Source organism: Zonotrichia leucophrys, chromosome 3 (assembly GCF_028769735.1).
Source record: "Zonotrichia leucophrys gambelii isolate GWCS_2022_RI chromosome 3, RI_Zleu_2.0, whole genome shotgun sequence".
Lineage (NCBI taxonomy): Eukaryota > Metazoa > Chordata > Aves > Passeriformes > Passerellidae > Zonotrichia > Zonotrichia leucophrys.
Window position 1 is genome coordinate 75,337,094 of NC_088172.1, and position 18,593 is coordinate 75,355,686.

The 18,593-nt window shown below is 48.5% G+C and overlaps 2 protein-coding genes across 8 annotated transcripts in view; one reads left to right on the forward strand and one right to left on the reverse strand.

The window, feature by feature from the left end:
- Positions 1 to 1,696: 1,696 nt before the first annotated feature.
- On the reverse strand, positions 1,697 to 12,691 carry MRPL14 (mitochondrial ribosomal protein L14). 5 transcript variants are annotated; one of them, XM_064708861.1, is made up of 4 exons: positions 11,953 to 11,976; positions 10,460 to 10,607; positions 4,720 to 4,806; positions 1,697 to 2,355 (listed from the first exon to the last, which is right to left on the reverse strand). In XM_064708861.1, exons 3-4 carry the CDS (start codon positions 4,791 to 4,793, stop codon positions 1,989 to 1,991), a joined length of 441 nt encoding a protein of 146 aa, XP_064564931.1. In that variant the 5' UTR covers positions 4,794 to 4,806; positions 10,460 to 10,607; positions 11,953 to 11,976; the 3' UTR covers positions 1,697 to 1,988. The 5 variants fall into 5 exon arrangements, with proteins under 5 accessions (XP_064564931.1, XP_064564934.1, XP_064564932.1 ...); XM_064708864.1 differs by lacking the exons at positions 10,460 to 10,607; positions 11,953 to 11,976 and adding an exon at positions 12,473 to 12,691; XM_064708862.1 differs by lacking the exon at positions 10,460 to 10,607 and having other exon boundaries at positions 11,953 to 12,008.
- TMEM63B (transmembrane protein 63B) overlaps positions 12,036 to 18,593 on the forward strand; it is a 49,225-nt gene continuing 42,667 nt past the window's right edge. The window contains exon 1 of one of the 3 annotated variants that reach the window (XM_064708858.1): positions 12,036 to 12,229. The gene's annotated coding sequence lies outside the window, so the exon portion shown is untranslated. The remainder of the gene's footprint in view (positions 12,230 to 18,593) is intronic. The other 2 variants (XM_064708856.1, XM_064708859.1) reach the window with 2 other exon arrangements.

Sequence of the window (18,593 nt, forward strand, 5' to 3'; positions counted from 1 at the left end):
CTTATGATTTATTAAAAAATTATAGAAGTATTTGTTTAGTGTTTATCAGGGTTGGAGGAGTTTCAAAAGTTGCAGAAGGCTTTCTAAAGCAAGACCTCAGAGCGATTGAGTGGCATAAACACTTTCCCTAAAATTGCATAAAAGCATATATCCTTTTTGTACTCCAAATATCATCCAGAAACAAATCTAACCATGAAAAATAAGGGCAATGGACAATGTCTGAGACATCAGGCTGTGCCATGTCCTTGTGACCCTGAAGCAAAACCCACCCGAGGGAGGGAGGCCAGTCACACTTTTCACTGTGACTGCCACGCAGAGTTTGCTCACTGTCCCACTTAGAGAAACAGCATAAACATCTCTGAGCACACAGAGTTCCTCCTGGAAGTTGACTGCACTCAGATTGACTGGAAACACTGACTTCAACCAGGTGAGCATCTGCTCTGCTCCTGTGCCATTGGGCACACACGTACGGAGGAGGCAAGCCCAAGGCTTAAAGGCAATGCCCATGGGGCACAGAGGACTTGGACCAGCAAACCCAACATTCCCCAGCCCCCAGACAATAGTAAACAAGGAACATGCTGCCAGCAGCATGATTCTGCTTTCCCACAGAACTGAGTTCACAGGGAAATTTTACTTAATGGGACAGTGCCATTACTTAAAGGTTAATACTGAAATTAAACCTATAGTGTAATCTTTTTTGTGATACCTGGAGCAATGGAGTTGGAGGGGGTCCAGAGCTCACTTTTTCCAGGGACAATGTGGGACAATTTCACAGTGAGGACCATGGGCAGATACATCTGCAAGGAGTAACTGGAGTGTGCGATAGCTCAGCACTGCATTCTTTAGATCTTCACACTGAGGCAATGCAGAGCCAAAGCAAGGAGCTTTCCCAGCATAAGAGGAAGAGGAGGCAGAAGGGCAAGGAGCAGTCAGCCACCACTGCCACCCGACCTCTGAGGAACAGGCCTAACTGCTGCTGACTGCGCCCCTTGCACCCTCTTCCCCAGCACTGCTATGTCTATGAGTGCTCTGCACTGATGTCCCTTCACCAGTCACCAGCACCAAGTTTCTCTGCTCTGCTCCATAGAACAGCAGCTCTTTGGCTCCTGGGTCCCAACCAGTCCTGAAAGCAACAGAGTAGCATTTGCCCATTGCTGTGCCTAAGCTTAGGAAACTGGACAACAGCCAACCTCACCAATAGCCCACCTCAGATGATGTCTGACAGTGGTCCCAAGAAGCAGTCCAAAAGGAAGCTTCTTTCTGTGGTCCTTTCAATCTGAACCCAGCCCTTGCATTTATCTGAGAACACAGTTTTCAGGGGTCGGTCAGGTGGAGAGCACAGGCTGCATCTCAGCTCACTCTCTGGCTCCCTCTTCAGCTCCCTTTCCTACCTACTTGTGCTTCCCAGTCTCTGGTATGCCCTGTTCAAGCACACACCACTGAAGGGTGTTGCAGGCCACCGTGCCATCCTCATTCTAATTATTCCTAAATATTTCTCTTAGGCAAAGAGAGAAACCAGTCCTTTTATTTAATGTGCCCAAAGCACCCATAATTCATTACGTATCTCTCCTACTCTACTACTTGTGAATCCATTTTGTAGACATCCGGTATCACTGGGCCAGGGATTGAGTCTTATTCCTGGGGAACTGGGAAAGGCAGAAATAGGGAAAAGAGAACATAAGCAATACGGCACAAGGATTTTCACGGTCTCATTTTAATGATAACAGACCAGATTAACACCACAGGAGGAATAAGGGTGAAGGACTGTTTCCCAAACATACTGCAGGTGTTCTGTGAAATAAATCAACCTTCTTTTGGAGAAAAAGAAAATATTTCAATATTTAAATTAGTTGCTTGAAATTCTTAAATGGGAGGAGAAATTCTTGATGAACATCAGCTTTTTCATGTTTCACCGGCTTCTGGAAAAGGACCAAGGAACAGCTACTGCATGAAAAGATATAGAAGGGTTGCTGAAGACCTCTCAGCATTCATACAAAGTTGCGGGCAATGGCCAATACTTTGGAGAACTCGCCTTCTCTTCTTCTCAGTGTATAGGGTATTGGTGTTCTTATTCTAGTGCCTATTGGGTTCCCATTATCTTCTATGAGAACCACATTGTTGGAATCAAATCTAGGCGTCATGGTGGGGCCCGGCATCTTGTGCCCTACAATTAAAGCCTTCTTCTTTTCTCCTTTGATAGCCAGAAGGATCTTATCTCCAACTTTGCCAACTCCAGTCTTGTTATACACGTGGATACATTTTGGTGGCCGGTGGTAGGGCGTGTTCCCCAAGGCGCTGTTGTCCACCACTCGCACGCGGGTGAGTTTCTGTATCGCTTGGCACGCTCCGGTGATGCTACCAAACACAGGAGAGAATGACAGACACATCTCCTCAATAATCCGTGGGGAGCAAAGGCAAACCCAGAACAGAATCTTGTCATTACACAAACCACTCAAAAGGCACCAACAACGAATATATACCATATGGGTGACACACTGACTGCATTCAATGTGCTCTTTGAAAGCCAGATGCTACTTGGGGCTTTGCACACTCTTTACTAAATGTCAAATACAAAATGACCTTTCTACTCCAAAACACAACTAAAGATGGCATGAAGAGTGGCTTGCATACCACGGGCTTTTTAGCAACTGCAGATGATGATGCAGCATTAATCTACAAGCTACAAAATGTGCTCACTTCTGTTTCAAAAAGCCTGCAGGAAGCTAAGACTCAAGTCAGGTTCCTTCAATCTTGCACACAGTACCCAGCACTAAGAATTTTTATGATCCACCTTCCTTTTACCGAAATCTGTGAGTCTCACAGTTTATTTTGTTCTCAGTAAAACATCTGAGGTCCTGCTGTGGCTGTCCTAAGTTGTTCCCAACTAGAATCTAAGAGATTGCCACCATCCCCAAGTAGAAGGAATCCAGAGAGACTCATACAGTCTCTTCTGTATGCTTGCTTTGTGGAAGTAAGAAACAACAAACTGCACAATACTAGTTGTTAGGTCCGACTCTGAATATTCTTGGGAACAGCAGGAACATACTACCTTATAGAAACCATTATTCTTTTATTCAGTGAGTTCAAACTCAAGGGATTTGTTGCTTGTCTTCAAATGACACCCAAACACAGACCACTGGAAAAGGAAGATCCTCTCTGCTGCTGAACAACTGCTTTGCAATGAGGTACTAGAAACATGCTGGCCAGAGCTGCAGGAATGCCAACCTGCTGCCAGCTGAACTACTCAGTGACAGCATATGGAAGCAACCTAACCATTCATCTCGTTTTTCAGAAGTGTGCAAAGTAAATAGGGACCATCATCCCTTCTTGAAGAGGAAAGGCTTGTATTTGCAAAGCTACCTAAAAGATGAGCATGCACACCAAATGTGGTGTGGATGAACATCAGCTGAAGCAGGAATTTTTACACACGGTGAAGGACAGTGGAGTCAATCTGCACAAGTCCAACTGCTCCAGAGGTCAAGCTCTGCCTTTCAAGATCTGTTTACCACAGCAGAGGCCTAGTTTAGCTTTCCTCTCTCTCTCAGAAGTCACTAATCTCTGCAACCAGCCATGCCATCCCATCCAGTCCCATCCTCTGGCAAGGACTGTGGTACACCACATTCTCTCTCCTCTGCCCACCATCTGTGGCTGCACAACAGGGAAAGCAGAAGGCAGGAGGCTGGAAAAAGAAAAGTGCTGTCACAGGAAGGAGCAGGGAAAACTTTGGTGGGACCAAGTGTACAACACAGCAGTAGCAAAGACATATGGATGTGACTGTCCAGGAACCACTAGACAAGAATAACTGCACTGGGAGAACTTTTTCCTTCCCTTTTTTCTTGATTTCTGCCACAGTTTTGGAGGAATACCCCACAAAGAAAAGGTCTCCCCATTAAGTTTTCTGAAGTCCTGTTCACCTTTATGGACTGGACTTCACCTCCCTGTCACTGTCACTTATACATGCTTTAAATGTATGCTGGCCAATGCTCTCATGCAGCCCACTTAAAGAGAAAGCCAGAAACACATGATACCTCCTTGAGATAGCTCCCAGGTTGTGTATCACACAACCTAGCCCATATCTTAATCCCCCCTCTAGACCACAATCCTGAGAATGACTATAATCATCCTTTAAACTGAAGCCCTGACCTTTCAAAGAGTTAGAGATTCCCCAAACTGGCAGAGTGTACAGTGGGATTAAACTGTAAGATTTGTGCAAAGCATTGTAAAATATGAAGTACATAAATTTAAAACTTTAAATGCCTAGAGCCTGGAGCAAGAAACAAAAGAAAAATAACAAAATAGACACTGTTAAAGTATGAGAAAGTAATTTTTCAGATTATTTTTATTCTAAATAAATGATAAACTGTTGAATAACTTTGAGCACTGTAATTGGCTCTGCATCAGCAGGGGCTTGTTGTTGGTTTTTTTTCCACTTGCATGAGAAACACAGACACTTTCAACTTCTACTTGCAGGCCCATGAATGGCTGTCAAAGGCCTAAAAGCCTCCTTACACACATATGAAAATGCAGAATGCTAGGAACCTGCAAATGGAGTGCCTGAGCTCACTTTTCAACCTATGAAAGGACAAGTGTAAGATATAAAAAAAAAATTTATTACCCTTTTGAATTACAAATGCTGTATCTTATTCTTGATCAACTTAACAGCATCTCTTTCAACCATTAAACATTCTGAAGAAAACAAAAGCAAAATCTGAAAGTTACCTGAACTGTCGTTGGATCACAGCACTGCTTAGATGGGTTAAGGATAAACCAACTCGTCTATTCAAGAGAGCCATTTGGTAGCCAACCCTGCAGAAGAAACAAAAGAATTATTAACTCTGGAAAATGGACAGAATTTGGTTTGCTTTCTTTCCTTCACATGAATCACACACTAGGGCCTCAGCAGCTATTTAGATGCTGCAATCCACAGGACACACAGAGTGGTAGCAGCAGCTGCAGCACACCACAAGCAGATCTACAACCCCTGCCTGAATTCAGGAGACAATGTAATTCATACACATATACTACAAAGCTGGATTCAGTATCACTGCATTGCAGTTTCTTGGACACAGAGGTAAGGGCCGTTCTGTGTGCACTGTGAATCACATAACAAGAAGCAGGTTTGAGAATTTCAGATGTGAACTGGTTTAGAGGCTGCAATGCCCAGAAAAAGCCATCATGGTTACTTGTAAAAGCTACCAAGGTTACCTACAAAACCAAGCAAAAGGCCAAATAACCTACAGACTGGCATCACAGCTTCAGGAAGCAATTTGCCAGACAAGAAACAAGTCAGAGCTCCGTTGGTGAGGGCACACTGTCTCTTGGCATACAAAGGTGTTAAGCAGCCTGTTACAAGACACAGTCATGCTGCTGCCAGTCCTGCCCTGTTGGGGCTGCCCAGAGAAGAGTTCCCTGTGCCTCTGCAGTGCTCACTCCAGCTGCTGTACACTGCACACCACGGCGAGTGCAGCAGAGCTGGGTCACAAGGGTAACCTCACTGAGAGCCACACCCTCCTCCCTGCCTACGTCTGTGGCGGATCCCCAACCCCATTCTGTCACACTGACTGGGACCAGCTTGCTACGCAGACACAAAGGCTTATCTGAACCCAGATCACTTTCCCAAACATCATTAGGGAGCCATGACCCAGGTGGTTATGCCGGCAGATCCAAGGGAAGGAAGGAAACAACACAGACCTAGAGCCAGGCCTCTTTCAGGCCACCTCAGGTACAGCTAAGACTTTCCACCTGACTGCAACTACCAGCATGTGACACAGCTTGCTGTGACCTTGGCAGTGTAACCAACACGTGCTCTGCTTCTCTCCTTTCAAAAGCAAACACTAAAAATCCATTGACCTCATCTCTCTCTGACAGTTCTGATGAGTTTTGGGCCAAACTATAGCAATACACTGTAAAGCCATTTTTTTAACCTTTATTTTTAAAATAAAGCTGAGTTAACTTCTCTAGGGGGAAAAAAATACCCACAGAACCTTCAAATAGACAATGCCACAGCTCTTAATACAACCAAGTAAAGTCCAGCCTAAATCTTAACTCCCTCTTTTATTACTTTTTTCTCCAATGTGTTTGCTTACCTGGGGATGTGTGTAAGTTTTAGGGTTTGTAGCTGTTCTACAAAGCAAGTGTTACCTGAGAGCACGATGAAAAGCATAAGACGTGCACCACAGCAGTTTTGAGTGGTGCTTCCTGAGCAAAGCACAGGTGCCAAACCAACTCTGTCAAACAGGCAGGTTTGGAAAAGAACAGCAACAGCCAAAGCTTACATTTATTTACAAAAAAAACCAAAAACAAACAAACAAACAAACAAAAAAAAAAAGAGCCACCTTTCTGTGGGATAGATGATCATCAAATGAGTTGAGGGCTTTCCCACAGTCTCCTCTCTGAAATGTGACTCCAAAAAGGCTGTGTTTATGCCACATGTCCTTACCTGTGTGATCCTAATGCCTAATGACAGCAAGGCCCTGTTGCATTTACAGTGCTCCTGGCAATCAAGGTCCAATACCTGGCCTTGCTGCTGCTCAGATTTCTAAGCAAGTTCAACTATGCTGACTTACTTTAAGCCCACTATCTGCCTGTATCCTCTTCTGCACGTGAGTGTGCTGGCTCCCCATGTGAAAGAATCATAATGAGCCTTTGGATGCCTCTACAAAACCCAAAAAAGCAGCAGCAAGTTGGCCTCTCTGTTGTCTTTCGTGGACACTTCTTGGGGAATACAGAGAGCACTGTCACCCCATCTCTATTTCCTTGCAGGCATGGTAGCCTTGGTGGCTAGTGAAGGCCTGTCTGCTCATCCTCATCACTACATAAGACCAATAAGAGAGGTCTGTGAGCTCATGACAAGGCAAGCACAGCTGCAGGCTCTGACTGCTGTCACAGGGACAGCAGCACCAGGACCAGCATAGCCAGATGCGCTTAAAGCACATCTACAATGTGCTGAAGTGTTGCATAAACTCTGAACTCACTCATCACTCCTGGGACAAGTCACTGTTTGTTTCTACCCCGTGGCAGCAGTGAAGGTTTGAAGTTACAAAATTACCAGCGGAAGCATCAACAGCATTAAGTGTCCAAGGACTGTTTATTTCTTCAGATGACTCAGTATCCCCTTCTCAGCTAAGAATCATTCCTCAGTACATTAAGATGTGTCACAAGCTAAGAAATTTCTTATGATTGATTATTTGGTATGAAGCATCCTGTTAGCAACTGAGTAAACAGGGGGGATGCTTCCAATTAGCAGGAGGGTTCAGGGTGGAGGGAAAAGAAGAATGCATCTATGGCATGAAGAACGGCATTCAAGGGTGCAAGTGCGTTCACACACTTGAAGAGTGAATCACAACTTCAGCTACTGTAACATGCCAGCTTCCTTTCTAGAAAGGAACAGCCAATAGTCTGGGTCTGACTCCAGGTGCTCCTCAACCAGACCCAGTCCCAATTTGATCCCTCTGTGGCTGTGAATTTCATCTCTCCTGCCCTCAGTTTCCCCTATGGAGTTGCTGGTTTACTAAACAATTAAGCTTTGAAGGGCACAGAAGCTGTTCACTCTGGCACACTTGGTGCTGCCCCATGAACACTCCCAAGCTGGTGCCAAAGTTGAAGAGCTGCTATAAATCAATGACAGCCATCAGCCCCAGTGCCCCCAGCACTTTTCTCCTTCCCAGCACACATTGCCTCACACCAGGGGGCCTTAAAAAGGCTCAGAGGAAGCTGCACTTAGGCACAGCGAATGCATGTGATCCAAGCTGGCTTCTGAAGGCGGCTCTCCGCAGGTCACCAGGTTTCAGTGCTCCCAGGTGTATGGGAAGAGTAACCCCATAACCTTTAAGCACAGCAAAATTCGTAGGGATTCCCAGAAGTCTGCCATTGGTACTACTCAACTGATACAGGCAGGAGCGCAGTGCAAAATAGCCTGGACAGACAGAACACCACCACTGGCTTAGTACTTAGTCACTAATACACTCCTGACCAAGGATTTATCTTCAAAAGGGGTTTTGGAGGTCATCTAGTCCAATCTCCTGCTCAAGCAGGATTAATTTCCAAGTTTTCCAAGCTAGGCAGGAGCAGTATTTAAATAGACACTATCCTAAAATGAGAAGCCTCGAAGGCAACTATTGGCATAACACTGATCACTCATAGCTGCACCAAAGCAGCAATAAAGAATCATGCAGAGAAATCTCTTGCTGTTTCTGTCCTGCTGCCCCTAATTTCTAGTAGTGGCTCTATCTCATGAAAATCACAGTCACAGAGACACTTTGCCCCTCTCCACATATCTGTTAAAAGTTATCACAGACCTCAGACAAGAGCTCAAAGTAACATTCAGAAAAAGGTGAGGAATTTGTTAATCAAATATTCACTAAAATGACCCTATTTCTACTTCACTGAATTACTTTTGAGCATGCAGTAACCTGCTACTGCAAATACTCTTCTCAAGGACCCTTCAGCCCTACCCCAATCAATGCAAAAGACTGACATAGAATTCCAGCACTGCTCAACAAAGAAACTCTTCACCAGTTATAAATGTATGGAAGTTATTTATCCACTGCACCATTTTCATGTGCTCTAGCTATCACCTTCAGTGGTTTTCCTTGATATTAAAGAACTAACTTGTATTTGCTGAAATCTTGATTGCTAAAATCTTTTGAATGGAGAAATTCTGGAAAGTTTCATCCCAGCTAATAAAATCAGAAAACACAAAAGATACATGCACAGCATGAGTAGACCACTTCAGGGAACTGAAACAGAGCAAGGACCTGAGCCAGACAAGGAAGAGAGGATTACATACCCACTACAAATGAACATCAGGGCACACAGCACCAAGAAAGGAAGCCCTGCATCCCCCCAACACACACTCCCATCACCTCCCTTAAGCTGGCTTTAGCACTTAAGTAAATCAGTTTTCAGCTAGCTCAGACTGAAGGCACATGAACCCTGCTGCAAGGCAATGTGGCGCAACACAAGACTGGGACTTCTCCCACTGGCAACCCAGCCTCATGTGGTGACACTATCTCCAAAGAAACACCAGGAGACTTGGACAAGAAAAGAATCTCTTGTCATTTCAGCAAAAACGTTGGTGTGCTTCACAAGAATGGTCTGCATGAATCTGCTCTGCTAATACAGCCATGGGAGCACTGGAAAGGTCTGCATCTGAGCACTCCAGAAGCCAGTGCAACAGCGCTGACCAAGGTCTTATCAGTGGTGTACACCCTAAAAAACAGTCAAGGCACCACTCTTACCCTGCCTGCATCCTAGAGTAAACGTAATTTTAAAGAGTGCTGTTACCTGGCAATCCAGGAGTACTTTCCTTTTTAAGTTTTGGAGCTAACCCCTCCTCCCTATATTCCCAAGATCTCTAATTGTATAATCATTCAGCTTTTCCTTCTTTCTGTTGGCAACTCATCCACACAGACAGGCCCCATGGAAAACCAATGGATGTTGCAAAGCAAATCCTAAGGCCAACTACCCAGAGACTGCTGTCAAAGCCAAAGAAACCAGATAAAAATATTCTCACTTTTATAGCAGTGACCTGATCTGCACAAACAGTGGAGACCAACTTCACCTTTATTCTTTCAAAAGATCAAAACAGACATGCTCCAGGCAGAATAAAGATTTGAACTGCATCTGTCATCCAGCATTAAAACACAGGAAATAAACTCAAGGCAGTACATGCAACGCAAATGCCTAAACCCCTACTCTGCCACTGCAGGTCTATTTATAGACTGTCTGCCACAGTGAGCTGCAGGAGCCAACTGTGAACTGGGGGACTCAATCTATTCACAGCTCTCCTCCTAAAGGAAACAATGTGATTAAGGGCTGTGTGTGTTAAAAATACACAAGATATTCATTACCAAGTCATAATTGGTTTTATATTAATGACAAAAAGACCAGGATTCACACAGAGGAATTAAGTCTTTTTAAAATCTGTTTATGAATAGGATTAGCTATTAAACAGGATATTTACTGATCCAAGCTACCAACAGAAACTCATTACAGGTATATCTGTTACAATTTTGAAGCAAAACACACTAAGCTCATTTTTCTAGACCATGATCAGGAATGGCAGATAACAAAAGAGCTGCATAAAATAAAACTTACTTTTGACATTTTAAGTATCCAGAAGTCACAACTCCAAAGTACTTATGGTACTTATTGTCCTAATATCAGAACACCTAAAATCATCCCATATATTCATATTCACAGCACTGTACTAAAATAGGGAGGGGTTATTCTCAGTGCACCAGCAGAAAATTAAGCTACAGAGAGGACAACTATCTGTGTGAAGTCAACAGAAATGGGCAGGTACTGGACAAGCCCCAGAAATTCCCTGTGGGATTTGATGTGAAGCCAAGAAAGGTCTCTCCCCTGCCTCTGCCTTTTGGGAATCACATGTGAATTCAGAGAACTGCCCACACCATTGCAATTTTACACCGCTATCACCTCTCAAATGTCTCTTTACCTGTTTTAGAAGTATTGAGGTCCCAAGAGCCGGACAATGGTGGAAAGCCACAAGGCCAGATTTGGTTCCCAGCCCTGACCCAGGTGGCCAGCCCTCAACCAGTAAGGTGCAATCACAACCCAGACAGCAGTAACCACGCTGGGGGGAGCTGTGGCAAGGACAATACACACAAGAAGGAAGAGAAGATGTGTAGCTGTGTCTTGACCGTGAAAAAACATCAGGAACAACTGACCTAGACTAGTTGTTCACAGACCAAAAAATGATAGTGGCTCTAGGTCTTCATGATAAAGCTGTACCAGAAAAGGATGCCTAATGCTGTTGGAATTCAGGCTGAAGAGAAACATGACCTGGAGACAAAGGCACGCTTGCATCACAAGGCAGTACAGAGCTACCTGTAGCTTTGGTGGCATAAGCCTCATCTCTCGCTCAGAAACTCCCCTTAACTCAGCCTCTCTCTGTCCAAAGAAGACCCTCTCAGGAAAGCCTGGAGAGCTCTGGAACCAGAGAAGCCTATAGAGCTCAGATGAGCATGTGTGTCCTGCTGTTAAAAAGGCTGGCTTACCTACCTGTTTTTACTACAAAGATTAAGTTATTCATACTTTTAAGAAATACGTCATACAGTCTTTTCCCCCAGTGGCCTCCCCTTACTCACTGGACCTCCGAAAGAGCTTTCTGGAGAATAACCAGGAAAACACAGACGAGTGCCCACACTTCCCGAGTCCGCATGACACACGCGAGTAAATGCCACGCTGGTCAGGACACAGGAATTTTGGTCCAACTTTGCAGCATGACTACTCACACCCACAAAAGCCTAACCCCAGCATCGCAGCCCCACGCAAATTCTGAGCAAAGAAACTCTCTGAACATGCAGGAACTTCGGAAGAGTGTTTTCCCTCTCTCCCAGGCTACTCCAGTGGGAGCACAGTGTGCAAGCGACACAAAGGCTCCAGTTCCCAGCTGATTTAACGGGATGTCACCACCCTGTGTCGCGCTGCGTGACACGAACTCGGGGACAGCGTGTGTCCGTCCCTGCAGAGCAGCAGCTTATGCTCAGGGCTCACACCTCCCCAGCCCTGGGCACAGGGCACCAGGGGCACCTGCAAGCGGCTCCTTCCAGGGCATGGCCGGCACGGCCGGGACCCGGTGGCAGGGAGGGCCCGACTGTCCCCGGGGCCCACTGAGCTGAGCACGGCAGCGGCACAGCCCCAGCGCTGAGCGACCGAGCCGCTCGGAGCCGCTCGGCCACAGGACCGTGTGAGGGGCCGGCGCCGTCCCCGGGAAAAAGCCAGCGTGCCACGAGCAGGCCGGTCCGGCGGCGGGGCAAGGCCGGCTACTGGTCCTGCTGGGCACTGCGATACCGAGCTAGGCTACCCTGCGCTGCACTCCCAGCGTCCGTCCCGTCCCGTCCCGTCCCGTCCCCGTCCCCGTCCCCGTCCCACCGCTCGCACCCCAGGCCCCGCCGCGCACCCCCGCGTGGAGCGCGCGCGCCCTACCGCCCAGCGCAGCCCCCGTGCGCACGCGCGGCGCCGCGGCCCCGCCCCCCCGCCGCTGTGCGGAGCCGGCGGCTGCGCGCCCCGCCCACCGCCGGGGCCCCGCCCCCTCGCCGAGCGCTGCCGAACCCAGCCGAACCGAGCCGAACTCGGCCGAGCCCAGCGGTCGTCGCTCGCTGCCGAGGGCGGCGGGGAGCAGCGAGGTACCGCAGCGCCCGGCCCGGCCCGGCACGGCCCAGGGAGAGCCCGTCCGCGCTTGACACGGGGTAAGGGGCCGACGGTAAGCGGGCGGGAGCTGGGGCACTGCGGGGCGCGGCGGCCGCAGCTCCTCTAGGCCCGGAGGGTTTTTGCCGGGGGGATGGGGGGGGTCCGCGGTGGCGCCGTGTTGAGGGCGGGCCGGGCCGGACCGGGCCGGGCGCGCGGCCGTTGCGCCGAGCCCGCGGTGGAGGCGGCCGGGCCGGGCCGGGCCGGGCCGGGGGCGCCGCTGCCATCTTGGGGCGGAGCGGGGCTGGGGGCGCGGTACCCGTGCAGCGGCGTGGGCCCTCCGCCGCCCCAAGGCCGCCCGGGCTTTCCCGCTGTCCCCCGGGCGCCTGTCCTTTGCCGTCCCTCGCCTCGGCTGCTGCTGGGTAACCGGGTTTGTGCATCTCGGGGGTCGCCGGACCCCCGTCTGCGGCGCGCCCGGCTCTTCTGCGGTCGGCGCTTTTGTGCGTCGCTCCTGCAGGCACCGCCGTGAAGCAGAGCAGCAGGGCGGCCGGAGGGATGTTCCGAGGGTGGTGGGAGTAGCGCGGAGTTTTCTGATACTGCCCTGCTTATCCTCCCCTGGAAAACTCGACAAAGGCTGTCGGGTACAGCTCATGTCCGTGGCCAGATAGCGAAGCAGTCCCTTTTTGCTCTTGTCTCGGTCGCCAACCGCTCCACATCAGTAAGCCATGTTTTTTTCCTCTTGCTGTAGAGTGCACCCTTTATGTAGCTACCTACTGGAGGGGGCATCACGCCAAAAATCTGCAATGTGGCTGCAGTTACACCGGTGTTCTCAGCAGGTTTGGTAGCTCTCAGCTAGATGGAGAGCAGGTGTTTTGGCAATTTGAGGTTCTGGGCACCTCCCTCCCTTGCTCATCTCGATAGCAGAAGTTAGAAACAAAAAGCTTATCAGTGTGTGCTCAGGGTGACTAATTTAGTTGTGTATATCCTAGAGGAGTCCCTTCTCCCCTGGATTTGTTGCTGTGAAAGTGCCTTGCTCCATAGTGTCATTCTCTGGAGGAAGCACGCACGGAAGGCCATGGGCTGTGGGGCAGGAGCATCCGATTAGCGGCGATCACAAAGGGTTGCGTGGCTCAGGCGACTTTTGGGTGGTGCCGCCGATGCCCCACCTGAGTGTGGGACAGAGCCTTTGCAAGTGCATAGCGGAGACCAGTGCCCTCCCCTCCAAACAACCACAGTGTACAGCCCCTAATAGCTTTTATTACTCTTAATGCTTCTGAGAGAGGCAGAGCTGACTACTCAGCTCGTAACTGACTCCAAGAGGACTCCATTCAACCAGAAATAGCAAAGCATTACTTCTAATGACTGCAATTAGCTGGTATCTACCGAGAAAGGCCTTTTTCATCTTGAGCCTTTTAGTAGTAGGATTACGCTATCTTTATGGGGAGAGAAGTCCATTCTGCAGTCTTCACCTGGATACCAAAAGAGCAAAATAAACATGAAAGAACGTGCCTTTGAGGGGATTGGGAAGAGGCTCTGGTTTGACTCATAAGTATGTTTTGTTGCAATAAGTTTGCTCTATTTTTGTCTGTTCCTGTCTTTGGTAACCTTGGAAGGAACTGAAGCTACTGTATTTTCTGGGGGTGTCAGTTTTCATGTCAAGAAGGCATTGCCACGAGGCTTTCCAATGCTCCATTTTCTTACCCTTTGACCAGAGCATAGTGTAACTGTCCTAAATTGTTCTGAAGCCATGAGTTGAGACAAGAAAAGAAAAATCCTGAGTGTACTTGGCTTCTAGTTTCTGTGGGGGTTTAAGTTTATTTTTTTCTTTCTGGGCTTAAAGTATCCTTGGTTATGTTTTTCAGCTTTCTGTAGTAATAAAGTGGGCTAGGAACTTGCTTGGAGGGGTTTTTATATTGTTTACGTGAAAAATAAATCTTCACAAAATCTCTTCATTCTGGGAACTAGAACTTCCAGAAAACCCCAGGTAGCGTGAGATTTCAATAAAACCTTGAAGGCTGGCAGTGCCCAGGCCCTGGTGTTTGTCTGTTGCTGATGACACTTTGTGTGAGCCCCCGGTCACCGGGGACCCCAGCAGCTCCTCTGCCACCCGCCCATCCACACCGAGGGGCAAGCCCAGCCTGCCCGCTCTCCTCCTTTCCTGTCCTGGAGCTCTGAGTGCCCCAGCTCTATCCTAGTGGCCAGGGTGAGGCTGTGCTGAAAACCCAAGGGCTGCAGGCAGCACCTCCCGCTCCCACCCAAGGCAGCTGGGACCCGTGTCATCTGATGTGAAGCTGCGCAGCCGGGCGGTGCTTGGAGAGGGAGGAGGCCCTGGGTGTAGGGTACTCCGTGTGTGCTGTTCATTCCAGACAGCGCTGGTTATGGATCCTGTGGCTGATTTGCATATCAAAGCATCTGAGAGCTCTGCCGTGGGTAGGGATGGGCAAGATGATAAGGCTTGCTGGAGGGTGGGACTGGATCTTTTCCGTGGCTTTTTGTGGTGCACAGATGAGACAAGATGATGGGAATGTTTGGAAAATGGAGTTTGTATCCGTGTCCTTGAATGACAGATCCATAAAGGCTTTTTTAATCTAGCAGCTGCTTTCCTGAGGGTGAAAGCCAGGCAATTCTTGGTGACAGTCCCTTAGGCTGCTCCTTCCCTGCCTCCTGCTGCCACTGAGAGCTTGCTGGGTAGCCCACAGTGTGGAGCCCTGCAGGTGCACACACACATCCCCCCTCCCCATCATCCAGAGCTCCTGCAGCAAATGGCCAGTGTGCCAGCCTGCTGCTTGTTCTCCACACTGCCTCTCACACAAGGAGGCAGAGGCCTTGCTTGGAGCCTCAAAGCAAGGGGGCAGATTTCCTACTGCCTGAACTGGCTCTGCAGGGTCTTTCGGGATAGTTGGTGGGGGGGAAACAGGGAATGGCAAAGCCTTGAATGGGCCATGGCCTCTGAGATACTGAATGAGTCAGAGGAGGGTTTGGCTATGTCTGGTCTCAGTAAAGCTGTCTGTTCTTCGTCCTGGCTCTGGAAATGAGCCTGGGGAGCTTCAAGCTTGTTTGCAGGCTGAGCTGGAAATTGAAATGCAGGTTTCCAGGAAGGGAGAGAGGTGGGGGTCCCTATGTCCCTCTGCCACTTTGATCTCAGCACGTGTGCTGCTGGTGCTGATGCTCCAGCCCCAAAGGACCACACCATCGGGCAGGTGGCCTGTCTGAAGGTAGCTCTGTGTTCATTGTGAGAGTGCCTGCTGCCCAGAACTGCTGTTGTCCTTGTCCTCTTTCCTGTGCCCTGTACAGCTCAGGCTCTTACTGGCCTGGACCCCTCACCTTCCTATCCATAGGGCAAGTTGATTTGTGCAGGACCTGCCTTGAGCACGGCCTTCTCAGAAGGCACTTTTCTGCCTGCATCCTCCTCTGTCAGGAGCATTCTGGCTTGTCCAGGGCAGAGTTGGGGGCAGGCCTGATGCATTGCCTAGAAAGTTGGTTAAAAGGAGAAGAATAAAAATCAAGGAATGAGAAAGAAATGCATCTGTATGTATGCATTCTGCAACAGAGAAGGTGAGATTCATGAAGTCACTGCCAAGCTTGTAGAGCAAAGCCTTGCGGTATAAAATGGCTTTTCTCTGAGCCTGCAGGCCTGTGGTTGGCACTGCCTTCTCACTTCATGTCCTTCCAGCATGGAGCTGGGTGTCTGCCCTCTGCTCCAAATACAGATTAGCTGCAGGAAGCCTGAGGCTGGCTTGCTCTGAGAGATGCAGAATACTTTCCTCTGTGTTTCTCTGCACAGTGCTCACTGCCCTTTACAGGGCTATGTTTGCATGCTCCCTATGTATTCCTTGCACATGACTGCTAAGCAGTCCTGGAAAGGCTTCCCTTCTCCCTATGGCTCTTGCATGTTGAAATTGACTGCCTGCCATTCTCCCTCTTCTGTTTTCATCTCCCTTCCTTCACTCCTAAAAGCCAGGTTGGGGAATGGAAACAGTTTCCCTGTATCCCAAAGCTCTTGTCAGGCCAAGCTCTTGGAGTGGCTACACAGTTTATATGGGCAAAATAGCATACTGCTGCCATAGCCCCCTACATCTGAGCAAGGTCTGCTGTTCTTGATGTGCTTTGGTCTAACTGTTGATGCCAGCAGCCTCTGCCCACATGGTTATTGTGCTGGGAAGAGAGGGAGCTCTTCTTTTATGCATGCTGTTTTTCCCCAGAGAAACTGGCTGTTGGTGGTACAGGTCTGGCTTAAAGCAAGGTTTTGAAGATTTCCATTTCTGTTGGCTGCTTGTGCTGTTGCATTAAAGGAAGGGCTGGATCTCTTAAAGAAGTGTGTGTTGGAAAGGCAACACATTGCATCAGCACAGGAAAAAGCAGTCACAGGCAGGATTCATGCTGCCTGTTTTCAGTGTGTTCTGCTATTGCTTTTCTGAGCCACCACAGCCATGCTACCTCTGAGCAGCAAGCTGAAAAATCTCCCTGCCTTTCTGTGTCTGGAAGAATGACTGCTGCAGACCTTTCCTGTGTGTGTTTTTGCCCTCACTCCCTGGAAGGACTGTATGCCCCCAGAGCTACCCACATCCCTTCCCTGGGTGTGCTCATCACCTCTGCACCCCTGTAATTTTTTGTGCAGAGAAGTTGCTTGCTTTGACAGCCCCTTCGCAAGCAGTGCTCGCTCATGTTTCTGTGCAGGTCTCTGTGCCCAGCTTATTGCAGAGGATCACTCTGCAGACAGCTAGCTGCCACCAGTGATATGACCTCTGGCTCTGATGCCATGTGGCATTGCCTGTGGGGAGGTGTTGTGCTTTCTCCTGTTGACCTGCATGGAAGAACTGTTCAGATGGGGTCCCTTAAGTCATCCACCTGTCTCCTGATGTGTTGCTGACATGGGTCAGGAGCAGTGTGCTATTCTTACAAGTGCAATTTTGCTCAAGGGCGCATTTGGTGGGAGAGCTGTGTGCTGGCCTGGCCCTGCTTTTGCCAGATAAACAATGGTCTTTAGGAGACTTTGTTTCAGAACCCTTCGAAGTCAGAGACAATCTTGGCATGATCTTGTACTTAGAGGAACCTCAGATGGCAGCAGGCCTTGTCTTCTACTTGAAGTAATTATCACATCTGATGATTTCTGCTGGAGGGCAGAGAGCACCTGGCAATGACAGGGACTGGGGAGGGTCTCTGAAGATGGCCTCAGGATACTTGTGCTCTTGAGACAAAAATTTAGGGCCTTTGGATTCCAAGGAAAATCTTAAAAGGGATTAATCCTTCATCTCCCTGTGCTTATGGCCTACAATCCCTTTGTGTGAAGCTGTTGAGTTTTGGAGGCTCTCAGGTGGTGCTGGCAAAGCTGACATCAGGCATATACAAGTTGGTTTTCCTGGGCTCTAACTCCATGCTTGAGGCACAGAGCTGGAAGTGAATTATTGTTGTGTGTCCACTGAGCTGCGGGTTCTGCCCAAGGACTCGCTATTACTCCCAACACAGAAAAGGCAGCTTGAGTTGGCATTAGTCACAAAGTTATAAATCTGGGAGGAAGGAACTGGGTTTGTGGTGGATGTGAAACTTGGTGTGAACTCCCAGCTATGGCAGAAGGAGCTGATGCAGCTCTTGGATAGAAGGACTTAGCTCCTGCAGGCATGGAAAAGAGGAACAAATAAAAGGTGACAGTAAGAGCTCTGTCTTCACCTTGCAAAGAAGATTAGGGGTGATGAGTTAATTTTAAAAAACAAATCCAAGGACAGATCAGAATAGGAGACAAGACTGTTTTGGTGAATTAGATGTGGTCATATGGACAAAGCCTTATGAAATTTCCCTGACAGTACTTTCAGACTAAGGCAACTTTTGCATGGTGAGCAGCCACCAGAGAAAACATCTGATGAAGGGACCATCCAAGGTTTGATCCCTTGAAATACTGGGGAAAGGAATGGGACTACATTCAGCCTGTCTTAATAAGGTAGAATAAACAGTTAGTGTTTATTCTGGTAGGGAGGTGGGAGAATATGCCAGTTCAAAATCACCAGCATCCATTTGACTGGAACGTAGTGCATCAAGTTGGTCAACACCCCTGCCTCAGAGGATGGCCTGCCTGGTAGGTGAGCGGGGGCGATGGATGGATGTAATAGGTCTTGGCTTAAGCCAGCCTGTGTCAGTGACCCAAGTGTAAGCCTTGTAAACACATGAGAAAGAAGTAGGAGACAGGAAGCATGCCCCATGTGGATCCTCAACTACTGGCAAAGCTGTATTCAAAAGAGTTTCTATCTGATAAAGGGACCCTAGCTAGGCAGGCAGGGGAAGATAATGGTATTGCCAGAATTTGAGGATTGAGGATTAGTGCTCTTCTGGGGAGCAGGAAAACACAAGGAAAGCCTTGTGCCAGGCTGTGTAAGGAATGACAGCTCTAAGGTGCAGGAAGCAATTAGTGCTCTCCAAAGCCTTGTGCCAGGCTGCATTAGGAGTGA